General features: G+C 42.1%; 1 protein-coding gene across 3 annotated transcripts in view; it reads left to right on the top strand.

Moving 5' to 3' along the window:
• Positions 1–23,735, top strand: part of LOC121287301 (ubiquinol-cytochrome-c reductase complex assembly factor 1) — an 89,591-nt gene that overhangs the window by 11,242 nt on the left and 54,614 nt on the right. For 2 of the 3 annotated variants that reach the window (XM_041205051.1, XM_041205052.1), the window contains exons 2-5: positions 2,392–2,526; positions 6,505–6,714; positions 9,884–9,956; positions 14,657–14,714. In XM_041205051.1, coding sequence (XP_041060985.1) covers positions 2,392–2,526; positions 6,505–6,714; positions 9,884–9,956; positions 14,657–14,714 — 476 coding nt within the window. The remainder of the gene's footprint in view (positions 1–2,391; positions 2,527–6,504; positions 6,715–9,883; positions 9,957–14,656; positions 14,715–23,735) is intronic. The other variant, XM_041205053.1, reaches the window with a different exon arrangement.

Raw genomic sequence — 23,735 nt, 5'->3', positions numbered from 1 at the left:
GTGGGAAGCAGTGAATTTAACTGTGTTATCATTGCAGAAGAACACTAATGTGATTTTTTGAGCATTCTCAGGATGTGCAGGGAACAGAGATTTACAGCAACGGGATGAATAACATTCCCATTTTGAGATCCAGTGTGGTTTTTGCTGAAGCTGGTGGGATAATTTTTCCAGAATTCTGCCACTTTTCTTTTGAAAACAGTGAAGTGATAAACTTACCTATTAGATGCGAAGGAGCTACTATTCTCATTAGCTGGGACTGCTGTTTTTGTGGTAACTGAGTAAGTTTAGTCTCGGGTCCAGTTTGACCCTGGTTGGTACAGCTGGTAGGAGGGAGAAAGTAAAAGGTGGTGTTGTAAATGTTGTAGGCAGGCAGGTTTGGCATCACTAAAGGATTCTTACAAGTACCATAGTGATAGAATACAGGGTTGAGAACCCGGACTTTTGATGAGGTCAACTTCAAAGCTCGATAGAGGGAAGATCTGATGCTTCACAGGGAAAGGAGAGATGTTCACTCCTGGTAGCTGGCCCAGATCAACATTGGCAGAAGGCTGGGAATAGCTTCTCTGCCCCCTCAGCCATAGTTGGCCCTTGGCCTGGAAAAATCAGTGGATAATAAACAGTCGTTTGGTGGTACAGAACTTGAGGTATTGCTTAAAAATAGAGACATGTTGTCGAAGCTTTTCATCTTGCACTCATCAGGGCACATACACAAGAATACCAATTGTAAAGGGAACAAAAATTTATACTGCATGAGAAGAGAGTGCCAACTGGTTCAACTCTGCTCAAGGCATTGCCATGGGGAATGAACCAAGGAATGGCGGTCCCCCAAGCTTTTGTTTAGTTGAAAAAGGTGCAACGCGTGGACATGCTTCTGTCTATGAAGGACAGGGCCCTGTGTGTGAATATATGTAGCTTCTGGTATGCATAAATAAAACTCACTGCGAGCCTGACTGATAATCCTAATTTAGTTGTAATTCAGTGTAATTCTTAGCACAATCAGGATTGTTTAGCAAGTGCTGTCCAATTACACAATCACATCTAATGTTGAACACTGTTTTGAGTTTTGCAAGCATAGGCTGGTTGGGGTCTGTACTGTGCCTGTTGTGAACAGCCAAAGGGATATGCTGTTTGAAACAATCCACCAGTCATTGGGACGTATGGCCCATGTACCTGGCATCACGCTGGCATTGAAATTCATATACCACATTACCCATTTGTGTGATAAACAGAACATCTGATTTGACAACAGCATCCTGTTAGTGGAGAATACCACTCGTGTTGCTACTGCATAGATAGCTAGCTTCACCTGTTGCTCAAAACTTTGAGACACTTTACCCTATCAAGGTAATCTGAAGTAGACGGGGCACTTTTCAGGACCAAAAGCAACAGTTCGAATTTTGGGATGTGACTTTGTTGGATAGTTGTTTTTGAAGCCTTAGATTGAACTCTGCAGAACCACATGTATAAAACTGCATTGACTGGTGATCGAGAAATTGGATTGCAGGTACAAAAATTAGGAAAGCAATTGGCATATTGGCTTTTATTGCATGGGGATTGGAGTATAAGAATAAAGAAGTCTTGTTGCAGATGTATGGGTTCTAGTAAGACCACTCGTTGAGCACTGTGCTTTGTTTTTAAGGAAAGATATACATGCCAGGTTCATTAGATTGGTTTCTGGGATAGGAGATTTGTCCTGTGACAGGCTGAATACGTTGACCCTATGCTGTCTGGAGTTTAGAAGAAGGAAAGGTGATCTCATTGAAATATGTAAGATTTCAAAGGGCCTTGACAGGCTAGACAGATTGTTTCCGCTGGATGGTGAATCTAAAAGATGTGGGTATGGTCTCAGGTTAAAGAGTCAATTGCTTCTGACTGCGCTGAGAAATTTCTTCATTCAAAGGGTTGTGAATCTTTGGAATTCTCTACCCCAGAGTATTGTGGATGTTCTGTTGTTGAGTATATTCAAGACGGGGATAGAGAGATTTTTGATCTTTCAGAAAGTCAAGGATATGGGGATCGGGTGGGAAAATGAAATTGAGGCAGAAAATCAGCCATAATTGTAGTGAATGGTGATGCAGGCTCAAGGGGATATATTTCCTACCCATCGTATTTATTTTCTCAAAGATAAGCTCGCTTCACAGCAGGGGGAAGGTCTTAAGTGGTGCAATGCTGGAATATATTGTGCTTCTTAACCACATTGTATTTTACCTGCTAACAGGTTTGTTAATATTCCTACTTTATGACCACGACTAAAGACATGGCAGATAACTAGAGATGGGGCCATGGATCCATTATCTTTTTGTTTCCACAGATCTGCAGAGCAGACTGTTTGGGATTTCTTATGTTTTCACACCAGCTAGATCTGAAATGTCATTTTTTTCTTCCTTTCAGCTCCGTTCTGTGTGGCGCAGTGCGGTGATAGGAGCCCATGTTTCCAGGACGTATGGCCCTGCCTCCTGCACTGGGCTACTACACACCTCACTCAGACCGAGAGTCCCATGTCGAGCAGTTCATGTTACACCGAAGGTGGGTCCTGGAAATGGAAAGAGATCCTCTTTATACAAACCACAGTAGTATCAGATGCAGCCCTCTGTTTCTCTCCTTCCCAACCCCCTCACTACCGCCCCTCAGACAAACATCTTCACACTGAAGCTATTCATGTCGCTAATGTAAACTCAAAATATTGTAGATGCTGGAAAACTGAAATAAAAACAGTGCTGGAAAAACTCAGCAGCTCTGGCAGCATCTGTGGAGAGAGAAACAGTTAACATTTCAAGTCCAATATATTCCTCTTTGGAACCCGTTTCCAATGTGTCTGTTTTTACTTTGAATTGTGTTAAATGTTAATAGAAATCTGTGTATTTTCACAGAACCTTAACAGCATAGGAGGCCCATCGTGTCTGCACTGGCTCTTCAGTGAGCATGACCTAGTGCCATTGCCCTGCCCTTTCCCCATACCTCTGCACCTTGTTTCTATTCAAATAATCATCTAATGCCTCCTTGAGTGCCTCGATTGAACCTGCCTCCACCACACTTCCAGGCAGTGCATTCTAGACCCGAATCAATCGTTGTGTGAAAAAGTTTTTTCTCACATCACATTAGCTTCTTTTGCAAAGCACTTTGAATCTGTGCCCTCTTGTCCTTGATCCTTTTATGAGTGGGAACAGCTTCTCCCTATCTACACTGTCCAGCTCCCTCATGATTTTGAAAACTTCTCTCAAGTCTCCTCTCAGCCTTCTCTCTAAGGAAAACAGTCCCAACTTCACTAATCTATCCTCATAGCTGAAGTTTCTCATCCCTGGGACCATTTTTGTAAACCTGTTCTGCACTCTCTCCAGTGTGTTCACACCCTTCCTATAATATGGCACCCAGAACTGTACACAATAATCCAGCTGAGGTCTAACGAGTGTCTTATATAAGTTCAGCATAACCTCCCTGCTCTTGTATTCTTTGCCCTTATTAATAAAGCCCAGGATGTCCTGCCACCTTTAATGATCTATGCACATATACACCCAAGTCTTTCTGCTCCTGCACCCCCTTCAAAATTCCACATGTCTGACAATGTTTTCTACCAAAATGCATCACCTCACCCTTCTCCACATTGAACTTCATCTGCCACCTATCTGCCCACTCCACCAACTTGTCTATGTCCTCTTGAAGCTCCACACCATCCTCCTCACAGTTCACGACACTCCCAAGCTCCGTATCATTCACAAACTTTGAAATTGTCCCCCGCACACCAAGATCTGGATCATTAATATAAATCAGGAAAAGCAAGAGTGCCAATACCAACCCCTGGGGAACTCCACTGCAAATCTTCCTCCAGCCCGAGAAACATCCATTGACCAGTTCTCTCTGCTTCCTCTTTTTCAGCCAATTTTGTATCCACATTGCTACTGTCCCTTTTATTCCATGAGCAATAACTTCTCTCACAAGTCGGTTTTGTGGCACTGTGTCAAATGCCTTTTCAAAGTCCTTGTACACTACATCAAAAGCATTATCCCCGTTGACCTTTTCCTCTTCAAAAAACTCCAGCAAGTTAGTTAAACACGATTTCCCCTTTAGAAATCCAGGCTGCCTCTTCCTTATCAACCCATATTTTTCCACGTGACTACTAATTCTATCCCGAATAATTGTTTCTAGAATCTTGCCCACCACTGAAGTTAAACTGACTGGCCTGTAATTCCTGGGCTTATCCTTACAACCTTTTTTGAACAAGGGCGTAATGTTTGCAATTCTCCAGTCCTCTGGCCCCACCCCCGAGTCTAGGGACGACTGAAAGATTGTGGCCAGTGCCCCTGCAATTTCTACTCTCACTTCCTTCAATATCCTTGGATGTATCTCATCCAGTCCCGGTGCCTTGTTAACTTTAAGTACCAACAGTCTATTCAACACTTCTTATCAATTTTGCACCCTTCTTGTGACAGAGTTTCCTCCTTTCCTCCTAAGAAAGGGGGAAAATGATTGCTGCACCATCCCTGTTAAAAATAAATCAGCATTATGTTTCCTAAGCATATTTAATGTTTGACCAAGCAGAAAGTGGTTCTAATCCTTCACAAATTAGGCTGAACCATTGAAATCTTTGGCCTGTTGACCGAGCAGGCGAGAGGACTGAGGTTAGGTTTGACTTTAATTTATATTTTTTTAAGGAAAAGCAACTTGTGGGTTTATTTGCCATACGTCTGCTACATGGTTGAGATTGGAGTTTTCAGTTGTGGCAGATTGATGATGTGAACTGACAACTGGAACTGACTCCATGCCTGCTTTTGGCTGTTTGGAATTTTACTGCTGAATACTTGTGCAACTGAAGGCTCCGCCATCTGAAAGAGTTCAGCAAGGTTAACATAAAAACTGTGGTGATATTAGAGACTGGAGCTTTTCTCTCCAACCAAATGCAGGACTAGTGCTTTAATTCAAACTCGTGGAATCCCCTGAAATTTCAGCGTGGAAGATGGCCGTTCTGCCCATCCTACCTGCACTGTTGCTAGCCCCAGATTGGAACCTAACCACTTGTGATACTATTTCCCTGCTCTGTTATCCACTTCATTGTCCTTCCCTGGAAACTTCTCCCCTCATTACTCCTAACGCTTAAGCTCGTGTAAAGCTCAGTTGCCTGTAACCTTTGTTATGATACCGCAGATGGTATTTGTCAGGCTGACCGAATCCACAAGGGAAACTTGGCCACAGCGGATTTGCAATTTGTATTTATTATGAGCAAGTTTGTGCACTGAATTCAGAAGCAATGAGTCCACTAACGCCTTTAGAGATTTTAAAAATTAAATTAAAACATTTATTAACAAAAAAAAACTCGTACACAAGATTACAGTTACACAGTTAATATTATTTTAAAAATTTCCTAATTAACCAGTCTCCCAATTACACAACCCCTTTAAGGCAACAGTCCAAAATAGATTTTAAATTTATAGAGAGAATGGAGTGGAATTCCAAAGTCTTTCAACACAACTTTGGTTACTGGAACAGCAGACTTCTGCAAAGTGGCTGGAGGTTTTTCCCCAAGTCTGTTTCACACGGTGTACTTTTCAGATCTCACATGGCCACCTCCACACAGCCTTCCTTCCCCCTTTAAATATATCTCTCCTTCTTTGATTTGTAAATCCCATTGTTCCCTCATGTCTTTAGAATTTACTTTTTCCATAATATAAAATATCGTTTTATGTTGTCATTATGGTCGGCACTTTTGGGAAAAATCAATGTAATAACCTTGCCCTATTTATCTTGCCAATTGTAAAAACCTTATTATGTCTCTTTGAAAATCCAACAACTTTTCCACTTATCTAAAATTGCAAATTTCATTCACACCCTATCTGCTGACTTTACCCTAGCTCACTCATTAGCATTTCAAATGCCTTTTGCACCTAACTTGTTGCAATCAATCCATCTCTAATTCAATTAACTCAGCCACACCCAGAAACACACACATACAATATCACACACTAATATGAAAAATATGATAGTTTCGTGACACCTTACTTGCATCAAAGTCATGTTCACCCGTCACCCCCTCTGCTCGCTGACCAACATTGGCTCCCAGTCCGGCAACCCATCCATTTTAAAATTTGCATCCTTATTTTTAAGTTCCTCCATGGCCTTGTGCATCCCTATCTCTGTAACCTTCTATACCCTTCTAGATCTGTTTACCCTAATTCTGTCCTCTTGCACATCCCCAATTTTCATTGCTTTATCATTTGCAGCCATAATTTCAGTTGCCTAGGCCCTAAACTCTGGAATTACCTCCCAAAATCTCTCTGCACTCCATAAAACCTACTACTTTGACCAAGCTTTGGGTCACCTGTCCTAATATCTCCTTATCTGACTTGGTGATTTTTTTTGCGATAGCACACCTGTGAAACATCACTACATTAAAGGTGCATATAATTTCACGTTGCCTTTGTTGTATACTCTAGTATTTGATTACAAACTTTGCTAAATCATTAATTTTCTGGTGTTTTGTGACTGACATTTTGTTCTCATTTTTATTAACAGCTTTCCAATGTGAAAGATACAGCTCAGCCTGTTGAAGAAGAACTGGGCCCCTTTACCAAACTGATAGAAGCCCTGGGATTCACAGGGCCCCTGAAGTACAACAAATGGGTATTTTGGTTTACACTAATGAAAATGGGAGTGGTGTGGTGTAATGGCAATGTCTCTGCTGGGAAAATGGAACACTGTAGCCATGCTGTTCAGGATTCTCAGGTTATTTATTGCTTGGCTTAGATACAGAATAAAGCCAATTTCACAGCTTCTCTCCACCTTCACTGTTCCACGCCCCCTGCACCCAAAAAAAATCTTCCTTAACACTGATGCTAGTGGGAGAACTGTTCCTACAACAGTGTGCTATTTTTCTCTCTTCCATTTCAGTTAGTCTTCGAGTCTAAAACGAAGACACATCTTTCATTTATATAGTGTCTTTCACAACCCCAAGGTGTCCCAAAGGGCCTTTACAGGCAAGGAAGTACTTTTTGAAGTGTAATCACTATTGTAATGTAGGAAATGTGGCAGCCAATTTGAGTATAATGAGCCAGATAATCCGTTTGTTTTTAGGTATTAGTTGAGAGATGAATATTGACCAAAACAATGAGGAGAATTGCTCTGCTGTTCTTCAAAATACTGTCATGGGATCTCCCACGTCTTCCTGAGGGGTTAGGCGGGATTTCTCATCTGAGAGAGATGGCACCTCCAATAGCTCAGTGCTCCTTCAGTACCGGCACTGGGTGTGCATGCCTAGATTTTGTGGTTAAGTTCCCTGGGGTGAGATGAAACCCACAACCTTGTGACTCAAGTGAGAGTGCTACCCATTGAGCCAGGGCTGACTTATCAGTTAGATTATCTAGTGCTGTGGTGTTTTTCCTTCTTACGGCTGGGGCAGCAGTTATAGTTTGATGTTGAGGTTAATGATCCATTCAGCGGTTTCATCTGACAGAGTGCAAATGGTTGCGATGCCACCAGGAATGGATCTCTCGGGGCAGATGGTCCTGTTTCTCAGCTTTGTTGCCCCTGAGAGGATCCGTTTTCCACTGAATTTTTAACTGCTTGGACTGGGTACCCAGTGGCTGTGATTGGTGCCTTGACAGCATTTGTTTGCAGGTTTTCAGGTTGGAAATTTTACTTTAACAGGAGACCACATGAAGGTTGCTGTCTCCCTCCCAGTGCTGTGCTGGGGAGCAACTAAAAACTGAACTGGTAGCTCCCAGAACGGAAACTGGATAATTAATTTTCAAACCCGCAAAAGTATTTTTTATTGCGCACTTAGAACATTCAACAAAGCCTCGAGGGAAGTACTATTTTACCTACTGTGTGATGAGGAACAGTAACATGGGTAAAACATGAAGCAGCTGTAAACTAACACAATTAAAATGAGTTTTTGCCAGATCTATTGGAGGCTTACACTTTGCAGGCTTGTATTTGTAACAGAATTTTTCCTTGCAAAACGGCAAGCCCAAGGTGAGAGTGCTGGTACTCAGAGCCACTCATGGAAGTAATAAACTGTGGGTTGCTCAGGAGGTCTCATTTTCTTTTCTATACAGAAAATGAGTCATCTATTTAGATCATTTTTCTTTTACTGCAGGATATATAAATTCAAACTCTTATTTTCACTGTGATTTATCTCAGTTCTACAGGCAGTTGCTGTTCTGCCAATTGCAAATTTGGGCCTTTATTGACGTCTCAATCAACATCACTTTAAAAAAAAGATACCTGTTACCTGGTCATTATCACATTGCTGTCTGTGAGAGCTTGCTGTGCACAAATTAGCTGCCATGTTTCCTACGTTACAGTAGTGACTACACCTCAAGTACATCGTTGGTTGTAAAGCACTTTGAGATGTCCAATGGTCATACCAAGTACTATATAAATGCAAGTCTTTTCTTTATTTATTTCATTGGCTCTAAAGCGCTTTGTGACATCCTGAGGTTGTTTTTAGAGCAATATAAATACAGGACTGACATTTCTTAGCAAGCCCCATGATAGTGACTGAGCAATGAGTGATTTTCGCCTTGGAAGGCTTGTGTTGGGCTAGATGGCAGTGTGGATTGGAACATACTCCTTCGAGACACGGCTTCAAATACACCACAGACTAACAGGGTGCAAGTCTGCTTCCTTGGCTGGTTTTAAGGATCCTACACACAATGAACTGGTGCGGGTTCCTTTTGAAAGCAATTGGCCACAACATTGTGCCCAGTTAAACACAATCCAAGTCAGAGAGGCTGAAAGGTTGGCTGATGGAGGAAATAAGAACTCTAGTTGGGTGAATTGATGAGTGCTCAACTACAGTTAAGACAAGGCAAAATTTTGAGTACTGTGTGCAGTTTCAGTATACCCTGGTTCAAAAGAACAGGACGACACAGTTGATCCCAGAATGTATAGGAATGATATGTGAGGAATGCTTAACCATCCTGGGTCTTTTCTCTCTTGACGCAGGACTAAATGAGGTTATGATAGAAGTGTTTAAAATTATGGAAGGTTTGTACAATTCGGATACAAGTAATCTTTTCTGTTGTGTACAGAGTTTAAGCACAAGGGGTCACCTTTAGGGTGAGATGGAAGTGTAGTGGTAATGTCACTGGACTAGCAATCCAGAGGCCCAGGCTAATGTTCTGGGGACGTTGGTTCAAATCTCACCATGGCAGCTGGAGGAATTTAAATTCAATTAATAAATTTAATTAATTAATAAAACAGACTTGGAATTGAAAGCTAGTCTCAGTAACGGTGACCATGAAACTATCATCAATTTTTGTAAAACTCACCTGATTCACTAATGTTGTTCATGGGAGGAAATCTGCCATCTGTCTGGTGATTCTAGAGCCAGGGCAATGTGATTGACTCTTAAAAGTTCTCGGAGATGGTCTAACAAGCCACTCAGTTCAAGGGCTCTAATTTTAAGGTTATGCCCCTTGTTCTGGACTCTGCCAAAAGAGAAAATAGCTTCTTGTTTCTGAAGAGGATGTTTTGTTCATGTCCAGTTGCAGCATGCTCTTTTTTTTTAGCGATTTTTGTTGTAGGGGCGCTGAGTGTGTGGAAGGTTCAAGCTACATCTATTAAAACTGGGAAAGCTTGCGTAAGCAGCACTGTTATGATTTGTCCTTCTGCACTGCTTTTTATTGTGGGGTTGAAGATAGAGCGTTTTGATCTATATAATGCATAAAATGCTCCTGTGTTAAAAGCATGTCACTAAAGGGAACAATGCAATGTTGCAAATATCCCACAACTTTAAAGTTTATTTGGTTAAGAGCGATATTTTTCTTAGTGTGCAAATTTAATGATGATATTGATTTCCAGAAGTTATAATTCATGTTGCTTTTATCATTTATTTCCCATCTCTTTAGGTTCCTATCATAACATATCCTTTATTACTGTTTTGTTTCAGAAAATTAAGATTGCTGCCCTACGGATGTATACCTGCTGTGTGGAGAGAATCGACTATGATGACTTGTTTGAAAGTACGTACAGCCAAGGCCTTTGTGCAGTTTGTTACCTTTGAGCCGCATCTAATGCATTTATTCTTTGAAAGTTTTACCCATTCTTTTAAACTGGAGGTTACACAGTTATATTTTGGTGAAGTTAACTCCAGGTCCAAATTCTACCCACTGCAGCAGTGAGAGGAATTAAGTCCACTGTCGAAATGTTTGTAGCCTAATTATATTTTTTTTTAGTTGTAAATCAAACCCAGGCTGAGCATCCACGCACTCGGAATTGATCTTCGATGTCTTCACATTTAGGGCGTTGAGAGAAATTGGGAATTGCAGAAGGAATGTTTACTAAAAGGGAGGGAAGATTAAATGTGATGGAACAAGAAGCCTTAATGGGACTCGAGAAGGATCTATGCCAATTCTTGTCAACAAGTGAGATTCAGGGTTTTTGGAAATGCACCAGGATACTACTGTGGATAGGTACCTGAGCCGGCTGTTTTGTTTCAGAGCTTTCATTGGCAGAGAGTTCTAATTGTGGAAGGTGCCTGATTTTAAAAAAAGCAACAAACAAGCTTACATTTACATATCACCCTTCACAACCTCAGAAAATCCCAAAACAGTGTACAGCCGATAAAGTACTTTTGAAGTGTAGTCACTTGTTTGTAATATATGAATGAATCACAGCAGCCAATTTGCATACAACAAGCTCCCATGAACAGTAAGGTGACAGCCAGATGATCTGTTTCAGTGATGATGGCTGAGAGTGAAGCATTGACCGGGACCACATTGTTAATAAAAGCTGGCAGCCTATTGAAAACAAAAGTAGAAACGAGGCTCAAGAATTTACACTCAATTCTATTATCACCATGTCCAAATTACCCAATGTACTTAAACAACATAGTTTTGGGCCTGGAGAGTGGATGACCTAATCAAAATTCTTCCAAGATTGTGAAGGGGAGAGATCAAAATGCTGCATGCAAATTGCTCACTATGATGAAGGTTCAGCCATCAGGAGACCTCATTAAAAAAAGAATTTTCGACAGAATTCAGGCACAACTTTTTCCAAAGGTAACCTCATTGCCAGATGAGATGTCCAGGAAAGTTTATTGAAGCAGAAAATGGGGCTGCGGAGCCAATGGAGCTTGTATATGGAGTTTGTGTATGTATCTGAACCCATTTGGTTCACTAAATGACCTTTAGGGAAGGAAATCTGCCATCCTTACCTAGTCTAGCCTACATTTGACTCCAGATCCACTGAAATGTGGTTGACTCTTAACTGCCCTCTGAAGTGGCCTAGAAGCCATTTAATTCAAGGGCAGTTAGGGATGGGCAACAAATGCTGGCCTTGCCAGTGATGCCCACATCCCATGAAAAAATGAAAAAAGGAGGATTGAGCTATTCAGTGCACTGGCAGATCAGTGCATTTGATTCATGAAAAGAGAACTAGTCTGTTGGGCCTAATCACCTTTTCCTGTTCTGAAAGTTTCTTATAAGATAGAATCCCAGCAGAGAGCTGTGGAGCAGCCAAGCGGGCAATGAAAATAAGGTCAGGAAAAGTCACTTAAACTTTCTCTTCCTTTTTTGGAGTTGCGTTGTAGCATTGAAAACATTTGGTGGAACCCCTGAGAATTTGGATTGTGGGTTTTGAGCTCTTTGGGCACCAATAGCTCTCCTGTAAATCTATGTGCACGTGATGTGATTAGTCATGCAACCCTGTTCTTTTGATGTATACTTTGTAAATGGCAAAAAGTTGATCCATTGAATTTTTGTGTGTTAGTCAATATTCTTCCCCCCCCTCCCCGCCCCAAGTCAACATCCATGCTCTTCCCTCCACATTCCATAAAAGACTCTTGTACTCCTCTTTCACCCTGTTAGCTCTCAGAAGCTTTGATCACTTATCAAGGCCCAGTTTGACAGGTGTCATTTGTCCTCTGGTATCGGACCTAAGTGATCAGTCTCTTTGCAAGTCTCAAGTGTGCGTCCGCAAGCAGGTTGGACTGAGGGATGGGACATTGTGACTTCCAGATACAGTTCAAATGGCTGCGTCTGGCAAGTCGCAGCATAAAGCTCAAAATTTGGAATGCTGGCCAGTTCTTCTCCCCACTGGCCCACGGATATTGGTGTCAGTTGTAGACACCCTACCAGTCTCCTGAGTGAGGGCCATGTGAACTCCGACCTGGGATTGAAGTTGGCACCGTATTAAACTCTAGAGAGCACTGGATTATCTCTCAGATTCTCTTGCAGTAAAAGTAAGAGTTGTTAGTTTTGGAGCCACCTTCACTAAATTTAGCTTTCTGATTCCAGTGACTATAGTCCCTTTTTTTAAAGAAATATTCATTTTTACTAGAATTAAATAAAACACTTAGGCCAAGCGCTAGTTACTTTGCAATTATTACTGGGCAATCTAGAAAATGTGTTTAGTGTTGAAGAGTTGAGAAAACATTAGCAGTATTGTGGTCCAGTTGACTGTTATTTTGCAATTATTTGCTAGTCCCCATGCTCTGGAATATTCTCTCGACACCTCTCTACCTCACTTTTCCCTTTTGAAGCATTCCTTGAAATCTACTTCCTTGATCAATCTTTTGGTCACCTGACCTAATATCACCTTATGTGGCTCGGTGTCATTTTTTACATAATACTCCCTTGAAGATGTTTTATTACATTAGAGGCACTATATAAATTAGTTTCTCCATTCCTATGTTATGTAAGGGTATATTTTCAAGTAAAAAAAAAATAAAAATACCTGGAAGAACTCAGCAGGTCTGGCAGCATCTGCGGAGAGGAACACAGTTAACATTTCAAGTCCGTATGACTCTTCAACAGAACTAAGTAAAAATAGAAGAGAGGTGAAATATAAGCTGGTTTAAGGAGGGGGGGTGGGACAAGTAGAGCTGGATAGAGGGCCAGTGATAGGTGGAGATAACCAAAAGATGTCACAGACAAAAGGACAAAGAGATGTTGAAGAGGACCCTTAATTAGCACATTCCTTAGATAATATCACCACCTTCAACACCTTTTTGTCCTTTTGCCTATGACATCTTTTGGTTATCTCCACCTATCACTGGCCCTCTATCCAGCTCTACTTGTCCCACCCCCCTCCTTAAACCAGCTTATATTTCACCTCTCTTCTGTTTTTACTTAGTTCTGTTGAAGAGTCATACGGACTCGAAACGTTAACTGTGTTCCTCTCCGCAGATGCTGCCAGACCTGCTGAGTTTTTCCAGGTATTTTTGTTTTGGATTTCCAGCATCCGCAGTTTTTTGCTTTTATCTATATTTTTATATATACTCACTGATGATAAACTATATCTTCATGATCCAAATGCTCTCTCCATTTAATTTTTTAATTGTTTGAAGTTGACCCTTTGTGTAATTCCAATCTCCTTAATGTGTTTTTAAGATTCCCCTACCACCATCAAATTCTCCTGTTTGTCTCCACCCAAGAATGTCGGAAGCTCTTATTACTTCACCCAAGTTGCCATTCCTGTGAACCTTGCAGTGACTGTGAGAAAGCTGTTTGACTATGGAGCTTATCACACCAGAAGCACGTTGTATCCTCAGGCAACACCTTAACAGTTTAACACCTTAACAAGTGACTGCATGGAATGCAGATAGAGGAAGCTTGACTAATTCAGCTTTCTTTTAGGAGCTTACAAGCCAATCATAGTCCTCGTTCTGCCACCCTGACAGAATGCCCATTCAAGGGGCCTTTATGATGTGATCCCTATTAATTGCCACTCCTGCAAGTACCTCTGTGGCTCAGTATTAAACCAAGGAGTGCCTTTCTTCATCGGACTTCTGTGGAAAACCCTTTGTAACATTTTCACTTGCTTTAGGAGTTGTTCTTCTTAATTTGTAGGATCTGGGCGTCATTGTAATAGCCAGCATTTATTGCCAGTTCCTAAATGCCTTTGAGAAGGTGTGGTGAGCCACTGATTTGAACTGCTGCAGTCCATGTGATTATGGGTGCTGATAGGGATGGAGTTCAGGATTTTGACCCAGTGATGATGAAGGAACAGTGATTTATTTCCAGGTCAGGGTGACATGTGGCTTGGAAGGGAACTTGCAGGTGGTGATATTCCCATGTACCTGCTGCCCTTATCCTGGATAGTGGAGATCGCAGGTTTGGAAGGTGCTGCCAATGGAGCCTTGGCGAGTTGCTGCAATGCACCTTGTAGATGGTACGCACTAGATCATGGCTGAATTGTATTTTAACTCCATCTAACCCATCTTGGTACCAAAACATTTAATACCCTTGTCTAGCACAAACATAGGGTTTTTATTGTACCTGGTCCTTATCAATTGTCACTGCCCATCACAATGGCATTCATTCTGAGACTAGGTGACCTTATGCTGAGGAACTCAGCAGGCTGGAAGTTTTAATCTACGTGGCAGTGTATTTGGAGTTCCAGCATTTTGCTCTATGCACTAATTGCTGTGACAGCCCTTGTGGTTTCCTCTCTTTTTTTGAAGTAATTTTTCCAATTTCTTTCTAGCATAAAGAGGCTATTAGTTACTTCTAAGTCTCCTTTCCAAAACCGCGTTACCGGAGTGAGGGAACACCCATCCTGGGCTTTGCTCAGAAAGTCAGCCATAACCTGTTTTTTTTTAAATACATTTGTTCTTGGGGAGGGTCTCTTTCTCCTCCGGGTAAGGGACAACACAAAATTGGGTTTTCTAATTTTTTTTAGATGTGGAAAGCTAAATGAATCTTTGTTTCTTTGTCTGCAGGATGCAATTTGTCAGACACTCTGAACTCCTGGTTCCTCGTTGCCCAGCTTCACGTCTGGTAAGTAAACTCAGCTGCAAGTGTTGTTCCGAGAGAATCCAAAAGTTAGCTTTTTTTATATTTGACCGTTAGATTGGATTTGTGTGAAAATGCCAGCAGCTGTGTACAGCTGGCACATTTGAACATGCTGTATGCCAGTGCCATCTGTGCCCTGGTTACCCTGGTGCCAGAAAATGCAAATGCTGGTACATTGTAGAAGCCGCTTCTGTCGTCTTTCATCTATGTTTCAGATCTAGGTTGTAAGAGGATGTGTTATTGCCATTCAGCTGCCTTGTTTTCACCATAGGGGAAAGAGGGACAATGGAGAGTAAGACTCATTCTACAGACTATAAGAGTTATAGGACAATATTCTAACCTGTGCTTAATTTACAATTGTGACATGAGTTATTTGGCAGATTCTTACACACTGAACCAGACACTTGTAAATCTGTTCGGTTTTCCTTGATAGATCTCTACAATGACTAGGCACTTATTACTGTGACAGTTCTGACACCAGTCTTGTTTTGAACTTTGGAACTGAACCAAAGGTAACATATTGACACTTGATTTTTAAATTGGTCACAATTCTCTTGTCCGGAACTGCTTTGGAATAATGTATTTATTTACTTTGGTTCTCCATGCCCTTATTTTCTGAAAGGCTTAAAGCTAACTTTCTATAGAGAACATGGAGGTAACAATTAAAACATGTACCTTGAAATTCAGCTCTTCAGATCTTCACAGGACTGTTATCAAACAGACTTTGCTTTTGGGCCATCCAGTAGACATAATAGGACAGGTGGTCTAAAGCTTGGCAAGAAAGTACATTTTAAGGAGTGGTTTGAGGGAGTTAGGAAGGAAAAGAGGTTTAGGGATAGAATTCCTGAGTCTTAGGGCCTAGGCAGCTGAAAGCACATCCACTAATGGTGCAGCACTGATAATTGACAATGAGTAAGAGGTAAGATATGGAGGAACTCAGCAAGTTGTAGGGCTGGAGGAGGTTGCAGAGATAAGGGTGGGCGTGGTTATAGATTTGAAGACCAAGGATGAAAATTTTCAAATTGGTTCCAGATCCGGCAATGACTCAATGTGGGTCAGTGAGCACAGGGCTGATAGGTAAGGAGGAACTTGAAGTGTAGTAGAATATGGACAGCAGATTTGTGCTCAAGATTACAGACTGTGGAAGATGGGAGACTGGCCAAGAGAGTGTTGGAATAGTGGAGTCTGGAGGTAACAAAGAACTGCCCTGTAGCCAAAAGATTCCAAAGTACTTTGAGCCAATGAAATACCTGTAGTGTAATAATTGTCTTAGGTTGGCAAATGCTAATTTGTGATAATTGGTCTGTTTTTGAAAGTGGTAGTTGAGGGAGGAATGTTGAGCAGGAAAAATGCTCTGGAAAAATGTTGTGATATTTGGATCTTGTTCGTTGGTATGAAATTCCTTGTCCATGGTTTTAATATGCTTAGATTAGCTCATCACCTCTTCTAAAAGGACAGGAAAGGGAATACCTTGCAAGCTTGGGAAACATGTCAGCTAATATTCACATAGCTAAATTTCAAAGCAGAGGTTTCAAAGGGATGCAAAATACTGCTCAAGAATAAACACACAAAGCTGGTCAAATGGTCTTTATATGGTAGTACAGAAGATAACCTCGATTTACAAAACCATATATTACTATAAGGACATAAGAAATAGGAACAAGAATATTCGACCCCTCAAGCCTGCCCCGTCTTTCAATAGGATCATGGCTGATCTGCTCAAGGCCTCAACTTCTCTTTCAGGCCAGCCTCTCATAGCCCTCAATTCCCCAATATCTCAAAAACCTATCTACCTCCTTTTTAAATACCTTCAGTGACCTTGCCTCCACAACTCTTTGGGAAAGAGAATTCCAGACATTCACTGCCCTCTAAGAGAAGCAATTCCTTAACATCTCAGTTTTAAATGAGTGTCCCCTTATTCTGTAACTATGCCCCCTAGTTTGAGATTCTCCCACCAGTGGAAACATCTTCTCAAATTCTACCCGGTCAAGCCCCTTCAAAATCTTGTACATTTCAATAAGATCACCCCTCATTCTTCTAAACTCTAAATAAAGGCCTAACCTGTTCAGCCGTTCTTAGTAAGTCATCCCAGGAATCAAAAACAAAAACAGAATTACCTGGAAAAACTCAGCAGGTCTGGCAGCATCGGCGGAGAAGAAAAGAGTTGACGTTTCGAGTCCTCATGACCCTTCAACAGTTCTGTTGAAGGGTCATGAGAACTCGAAACGTCAACTCTTTTCTTCTCCGCCGATGCTGCCAGACCTGCTGAGTTTTTTCAGGTAATTCTGTTTTTGTTTTGGATTTCCAGCATCCACAGTTTTTTGTTTTTATATTTGTTTTCATCCCAGGAATCAGCCTAGTGAATCCCTTGAACTGCCTCCAATGCCAGTATATCCTTTCTTAAATACGGGGACCAAAACTGTACACAGTACTCCAGGTGCGGCCTCACCAACATCCTGTACAGTTGTAACAAGACTTTCCTATTTTTAAACTTCAACCCTCTAGCAATACAGGCCAAAATTCCATTTGCCTTCTTAATTACTTGCTGCACCTGCATGCTAACCTTTTGTGTTTCTTGCAAATTCGCTGATCCCTCTGTGCTGTACAGTTTTGGAGTCCCCCTCCATTTAAATAATAGTCTGCCTTTTGATTCTTCCTACCGAAGTGCATGACCTCACACTTTCCTCCATAAAACTCCATCTGTCAAGCTTTTGCTCATTCACTCAATCGGTCTTTATCCCCTTACAGATTCCTTATGTCCTCATCACAATGAGCCCTCCCACCTATTTTTGTATCATTAGCAAATTTGGATACATTACACTCTGCCCCCTCCTCCAAGTCATTAATATAGATAGTAAATAATTGAGGCTCTAGGACTGATCCTTGTGGCACTCCACTAGTTACATCTTTCCAACCTGAAAAAGACGCGTTAATCCTGACTCTCTGTCTTCTGTGTGTTAACCAATCCTCAATCCATGCTCCTACATTACGCCCAATATCGTGAGCTCCTATCTTGTGCAATAACCTTTTATGTGGCACCTTATCGACTGTCTTATGGAAATCCAAATATACATCTACCGCTGCATCTAACCAGGTTACTTGCATGTAAATACAATTGGAATGAGGTGGTGGGAGGTGTGGGGTGGGAGCGTGGGTTGGAGTGGGGGGGGGGTGCGGAAATGGAGAATATTTTGCAGGAATTGTGATACAGAAACAAAAAACGCCTCTAAAATCAAATAGGCTGTAGGATCATCTGAGCTATAACCAGCTTTAACCAAGTTCAGAAAATAATCATTAAAGAGCCCTTCATAAAGTGGTTTAGCGAACTCCATGAAGGACCCATTGCTGTGTTATCAGGTTGTGCCATAAACCACTAATTCCTAAAGGAAGTTTCTGCCCAAATACCAACGTCTATGAAACATTTTCGGTCAATCAGCAGTCATTTGTTTTCATGTGGTTGTTTTAACGGCTTTGATTAAGGCTCTGAATGTTTTTCTTTTAATTTAATTGTTGATATAACGTTTTTTTTAGAAAGGCAGCATTTTCAATGGAGTGTTTCAATGACAATTGACCACTGTGTGAATGTTTCTTTTAATCAGCACCATGATAAGTTAAGTTTGCGAAATGGTTAATGCAAGGAAAAGCCTGTGACAGACGCCATAATAAACGGCAGCACTTTGAAAGAAAATGGCCAACCCCATTACCTCACTCTCCCATAATCTCTGATTAATGAGGCTAAAACTGTCCAATACGTCAAATGGATGGACTGCTGTGGGTGAGAAAGTTTTGAATGAGTGACGTGATTTATTTGAGAAATACACATGGGGGCATTGGGGGGGGTGGGGGTTGGGGGGCTGGGTTTTGCTGTGGAAATAACTGACCTATTTTTTTTTTAAAGGCTACAGAAGTCTCAGCATTGCTCATTCGTGTAAGTAATGTTGTATCTCCAAACAGTTTTGGGAAGGATATTTCCACAGATGGTTGGTTGTTTATATTGCTCAAGGGTAAAGATGCAGAAACCACAGGCATTTGACAGTTTTGTTAGAAATGCAAGGTTGAATCTGTCCCAGTAGCTTCGTGGTCACGGAACTCAATTTCCTCAACCAACTGGTTATGGGTAATCTTCCCATTACAGTTTAGAGTGAAGACATCAGCCTTTGGTGCAATTTCTGGGTCGATTACTTCACCATAGCAAAATGTCCCATCACTGACAATTAGTAGTGAGTCCATTAAAGGGCTTGCATTTTGTGCCCAGTTTCCCATTTGTACCCCTGGATCAGAGAATAATGTTAACATAGAAACACAGAAAACAGGAGCAGGAATAGGCCATTCACCCCTTCGAGCCTGCTCTGCCATTCATCATGATCATGGCTGATCATCCAACTCAATAGCCTGCTCCCATAGAAACATAGAAAATAGGAGCAGGAGTAACCTTGAGAGGCAGTTATTCAAATACAAGTCAAGAGCATTGCATAGTTATGCAAGTGTGGGCAAGTCAGGGAAAGCGAACCCAGTCTTTGTGGTCTGAATTTTATGTTGTGGCGGGAGGAAATTGGATTCCCAATTAGTAAGGTAGCTTGTAAGAATACTACATATTATTCAGAGTTCCATGAACACAGTTTTAAAAATATTTTTGTTCACTGTCTGGATATGGGCTTCACTAGAAAGGCCATATTTAACGCCCCATCCTTAGTTGCCCTTGCAGGTGATGAGCTGCCTTCTAGAACTTCTGCAGTGCACGTAGTGAAGGTGCACCCACATCTCCAGGATTTTGATCCAGCAATAATGAAGGAACTGCACCCTGTCCAAGTTGGGATGTTGTGTGACTTGGAGGGAAATTTGTAGGTGATGGTGTTTCAAGCACCTTCTGTCCCTGTCCTTTTAGGTGGTAGGGGTTGTGGGTTTGGAAGATACTGCCAGAGAAGCCTTAGCGAGTTACTGCAGTTCATCTTGTACGTGGTACACACCGCAGCCACGGTGTGCAGGTGATGGGAGGGAGTGAATGTTTGTGATGGATGGAGTGCCAGTCGGGTGGACTGTTTTGTCCTGGATGGCCTCAAGCCTCGTGTGTGTCAACAGTGGCTCTATTTGTAGCACTCCTGTCTTTCAGTCAAAAGGTTATGGTTTCAAGTCCCACGCCAGGACTTGAGCACAAAAGCCAAGGTTGACACTCCAATGAGGTACTAAGGGAGTGTTGCACTGCCAAAGGTGCCGCCTTTCAGATGAGCGCTTTAACCCAGACCCTGTCTGCCTTCTGAGGTGGATGTAAGAGATCCAATGGCAGTATTTTGAAGAAGAGTAGGGTAGTTATCCCTGCTATCCTGGCCAATGTTTATCTCTCAATCAACATCACAAAACAGATTATCTGGTCATTATCACATTGTTGTAAGTGGGAGCTTTCTGTGTGCAAATTGGCTGCCATCCATCCATCATTGTTATAACAATGACCACGCTTCAGAAGTACTTCATTGGTTGTAAAGTGCTTTGAGATGCCTGGTGGTCATGAAAAGCACTACGTAGGAACATAACAGGAACACAAGAAAAAGGAGCAGGATTTAGCTCATTTAGCCTCTCGGGCCTCCACAGCCCCGTGGCATAGATAATTCCAAAGATTCACCACCCTCTGAGTAAAGAAATTCCTCCTGATCTCAGTCCTAAATGACCTACCTCTTATTCTGAGGCTCTGTCCCCTGGTTCTGAACGATCCTGCAGTTACGGAAAACATCCTTCCTGCATCTACCCTGTCGGCCCCTGTAAGAATTTTGTATACTTCAATGAGATCACCTCTTATTATAAACTCTAGAGAATATAGACCCAGTCTTGTCATCCTTTCCTCATAGGACAATCCTGCCTTTCCAGAAATCAGTCTGGTGAATCTTCATTGGACTCCCTCCATTGCAAGTGTATCCCTGCTTAGATAAGGAGACCAAAACTGTACGCAACACTCCTGGCATAGATAGGGTGGATAGGAAGGCACTTTTTCCATGAGTAGAGGGGTCAATAACCAAGGGGCAACGATTTAAGATAAGAGGTAGAAGGCTAAGAGGGGAGTTGAGAAAGTTTTTCACCAAGAGGGTGGTGCTCGTCTGGAACTCACTGCCTGAAAGAGTGGTTGAGTCAGAAACTCTCATAACAATTAAGAAGTATTTAGATATTCACTTGCATTGCCATAGCCTCCAGGGCTATGGGCCGTGCTAGAAAATGGGGTTAGTGTGGTCAGATCTTTGTTGACCCTCGTGGACACGATGGGTCGAATGGCCTCCTGTGCTGTAAACGTCTATGAGTGCTTCATTACAGCCTTGGTCCAGAAATGGACAAAAGATCTAAGCTCAAGAGGTGAGAGTGACTGATCTTTACATCAAGGCGGCATTTGACCAAGTAGGTCATCAAGGAGCCCTAGAAAAACTGAAGTCAATGGGAATCGGGGAAAACAGTCCACTGGTTGAAGTCATACCTAGCACAAAGGAAGATGGTTGTCGGACGTCAATCATCTCATCCCTGGGACATCACTGGAGGAGTTCTTCAGGGTAGTGTCCTAGGACCAACCATCTTCAGCTGTTTCACCAATGACCTTCTCTCCATCATAAAGTCAGGAGTGGGGATGTTTGCTGATGATTGCACAATGTTCAGTACCATTCACACCTCCTCAGATATTGAAGCAGTCCTTGTCCAAATGCAGCAAGACTTGGACAACATTCAGGCTTTGGCTGATAAGTGGCAAGTAACATTCATGCCAAACAAGCGCCAGGCAATGACCATCTCCAACAAGAGAGAGTCTAACCACCTCCCCATGACATTCAATGGCATTACCATCACTGAATTCCCCCACAGTCAACATTCTGGGGGTTACTATTGACCAGAAACTGAACTGGACTAGCCATATCAACACTGTGGCTACAAGAGCAGGTCAGAGGCTGGGAATTCTGTGACAAATAACTCACCACCTGACTCCCAAAGCCTCACCACCATCTTTAGGGAACAAATCAGGAGAGTGATGGAATACATTTGACTTGCCTGGATGAGTGCAGCTCCAACAACACCCAAGAAGATTGACACCATCCAGGTCAAAGCAGGCCACTTGTTTGGCACCTCATCCACCACCTTCATTGTTCATTCCCTCCACCACCAATGCACAGTAGCAGCAGTGTGTACCATCTACAAGATGCACTGCAGGAACTCACTGAGGCTCCTTCGACAACACCTTCCAAACCTGCAGCCTCTACCACCTAGAAGAAAAAGGGCAGCAGATGCATGAGAACACCACCACCTTGAAGTTCCCCTCCAAACCACACACCATCCTGACTTGGAAATATATCGCCATTCCTTCACCATCGCTGGGCCAAAATTCTGGATTTCCCTTCCTAACAGCACTGTGGGTGTTCCTACAACACATGGACTGCAGCGGTTCAAGAAGGTGGCTCACCACCATCTTCTCAAGGGCAATTAGGGATGAGCAATAAATGTTGGCTTGGCCAATGATGCCCGCATCCTATGAATAAATAAATAAATAAACAGTGCGGTGTCACCAACGTTCTACAGCATTGCAGCAAGACTTCTTTACTTTTTTTACTTAAATCGTCTTGAGAAAAGCCAACATATCATTTGCATTCCTAACTGCTTGCCACATCTGCGTGTTAGGTTTCAGTGACTTATTAACAAGAACACCCAGGTCCCTTTGGACATCAATACTTCCCAATCTCTCACACTTAAGAAATACTCTGCATTTGTTTTTCCTACCAAAGTGGATAACTTCACATTTTTCCACATTATATTCTATCTCATGTTCTTGCCCACTCAATTAGACTATCTAAATCCTCTTGAAGCCGCTTTGTATCCCCCTCACAACTCTCATTCCCACCTAGTTTTGTGTCATCAGCAAACTTGGAAATATTGCATTTGGTCCCAACATCCAAATCATTGATATAGATTGTGAATAGCTGGGGCCCAAGCACAGATCCTTGCGGTACCCCACTAGCCACAGCCTGCTTTTCTGGGAATGACTCTATATAAATGCATTTCTTTCGGTTCTGACTTGCACCTTGTAGGTGGTGGAAAGGCTTTGGGGTGTTAGGAGGTGAGCCACTTGCTGCAGAATTCTGACCTTCTCTAGTCATTGCATTTATGTAGCTGGTCCAGTTTAACATCGTGGAATCTGTGCAGATGGTAGATGGGTAGTGAAATGTTCACTTCAACCATGTCATTTCTGTATAATGTCGTTTGCATTTCCTACCTGTCCCTCTTTCTCTCCCTCCTGCAAATCCTGATTTTATGTCATGATCAAAAGATAGGAAGGAAAATATATAGGCTTAGATCACCCTGGCTATTTTATAAACTTAGTACTTTTTTAAGGCTGGACTGGTAAAATGACCGCAAAATGATGGTAGTTCTGGAAGCTTCTGAGCAACTTAAAAATGAACGAAGGCTAACTAATCAAGGTATTGGGACGTAACACTCTTTACATGGTATAAACATTCCAGTCAAGCCAACACAAAGGACTAGTAGACAAGGTGTCTGCACCAACCAGCGCTGGACAAAGGCAGAGCTATTGGGACTCCTCACCTCCAACATTGTGCTAATAGTTCTATGGTTACTTGCTGAAAACACAATGGATTTTAACAAGGAGGCCTCGATATCTGAAAAACTCAACCCGAAACTACCCCGTCACATAACCAAGACATGACCTGTTTGAATTGCTTTAATTATACAGCTTTTGGGTTCTATCTTCAGTCACTGTTTAGCTTCAGAAGAGAAGCAGGACTGCATGCTAGCAACCTGCCTCTGTCTGCCATTAACCAGCTAACAGGTCGCAACAGAAAGAGCTCTGCCCAGGTTTAAAGTGCCTGGCCCTCATCTACACCGTGTTCTACTGGAACATTTGAACTTCTATATCTGTGCCTACAAGATTAATTCATCCCTATGTGCCTTTTTCCATCTTGGAAGTCAAGAGGATCACCCTGCAACAGTTTCAGCTGGCTAACCTCTGAAGGAATACACCATTGGACTTTT

The sequence above is a fragment of the Carcharodon carcharias genome, chromosome 14 (assembly GCF_017639515.1).
Source record: "Carcharodon carcharias isolate sCarCar2 chromosome 14, sCarCar2.pri, whole genome shotgun sequence".
NCBI classification, from domain to species: Eukaryota; Metazoa; Chordata; class Chondrichthyes; order Lamniformes; family Lamnidae; genus Carcharodon; species Carcharodon carcharias.
The sequence above is the reverse complement of the archived record's forward strand: the minus strand, read 5'-3'. Positions and strand labels throughout refer to the sequence as shown.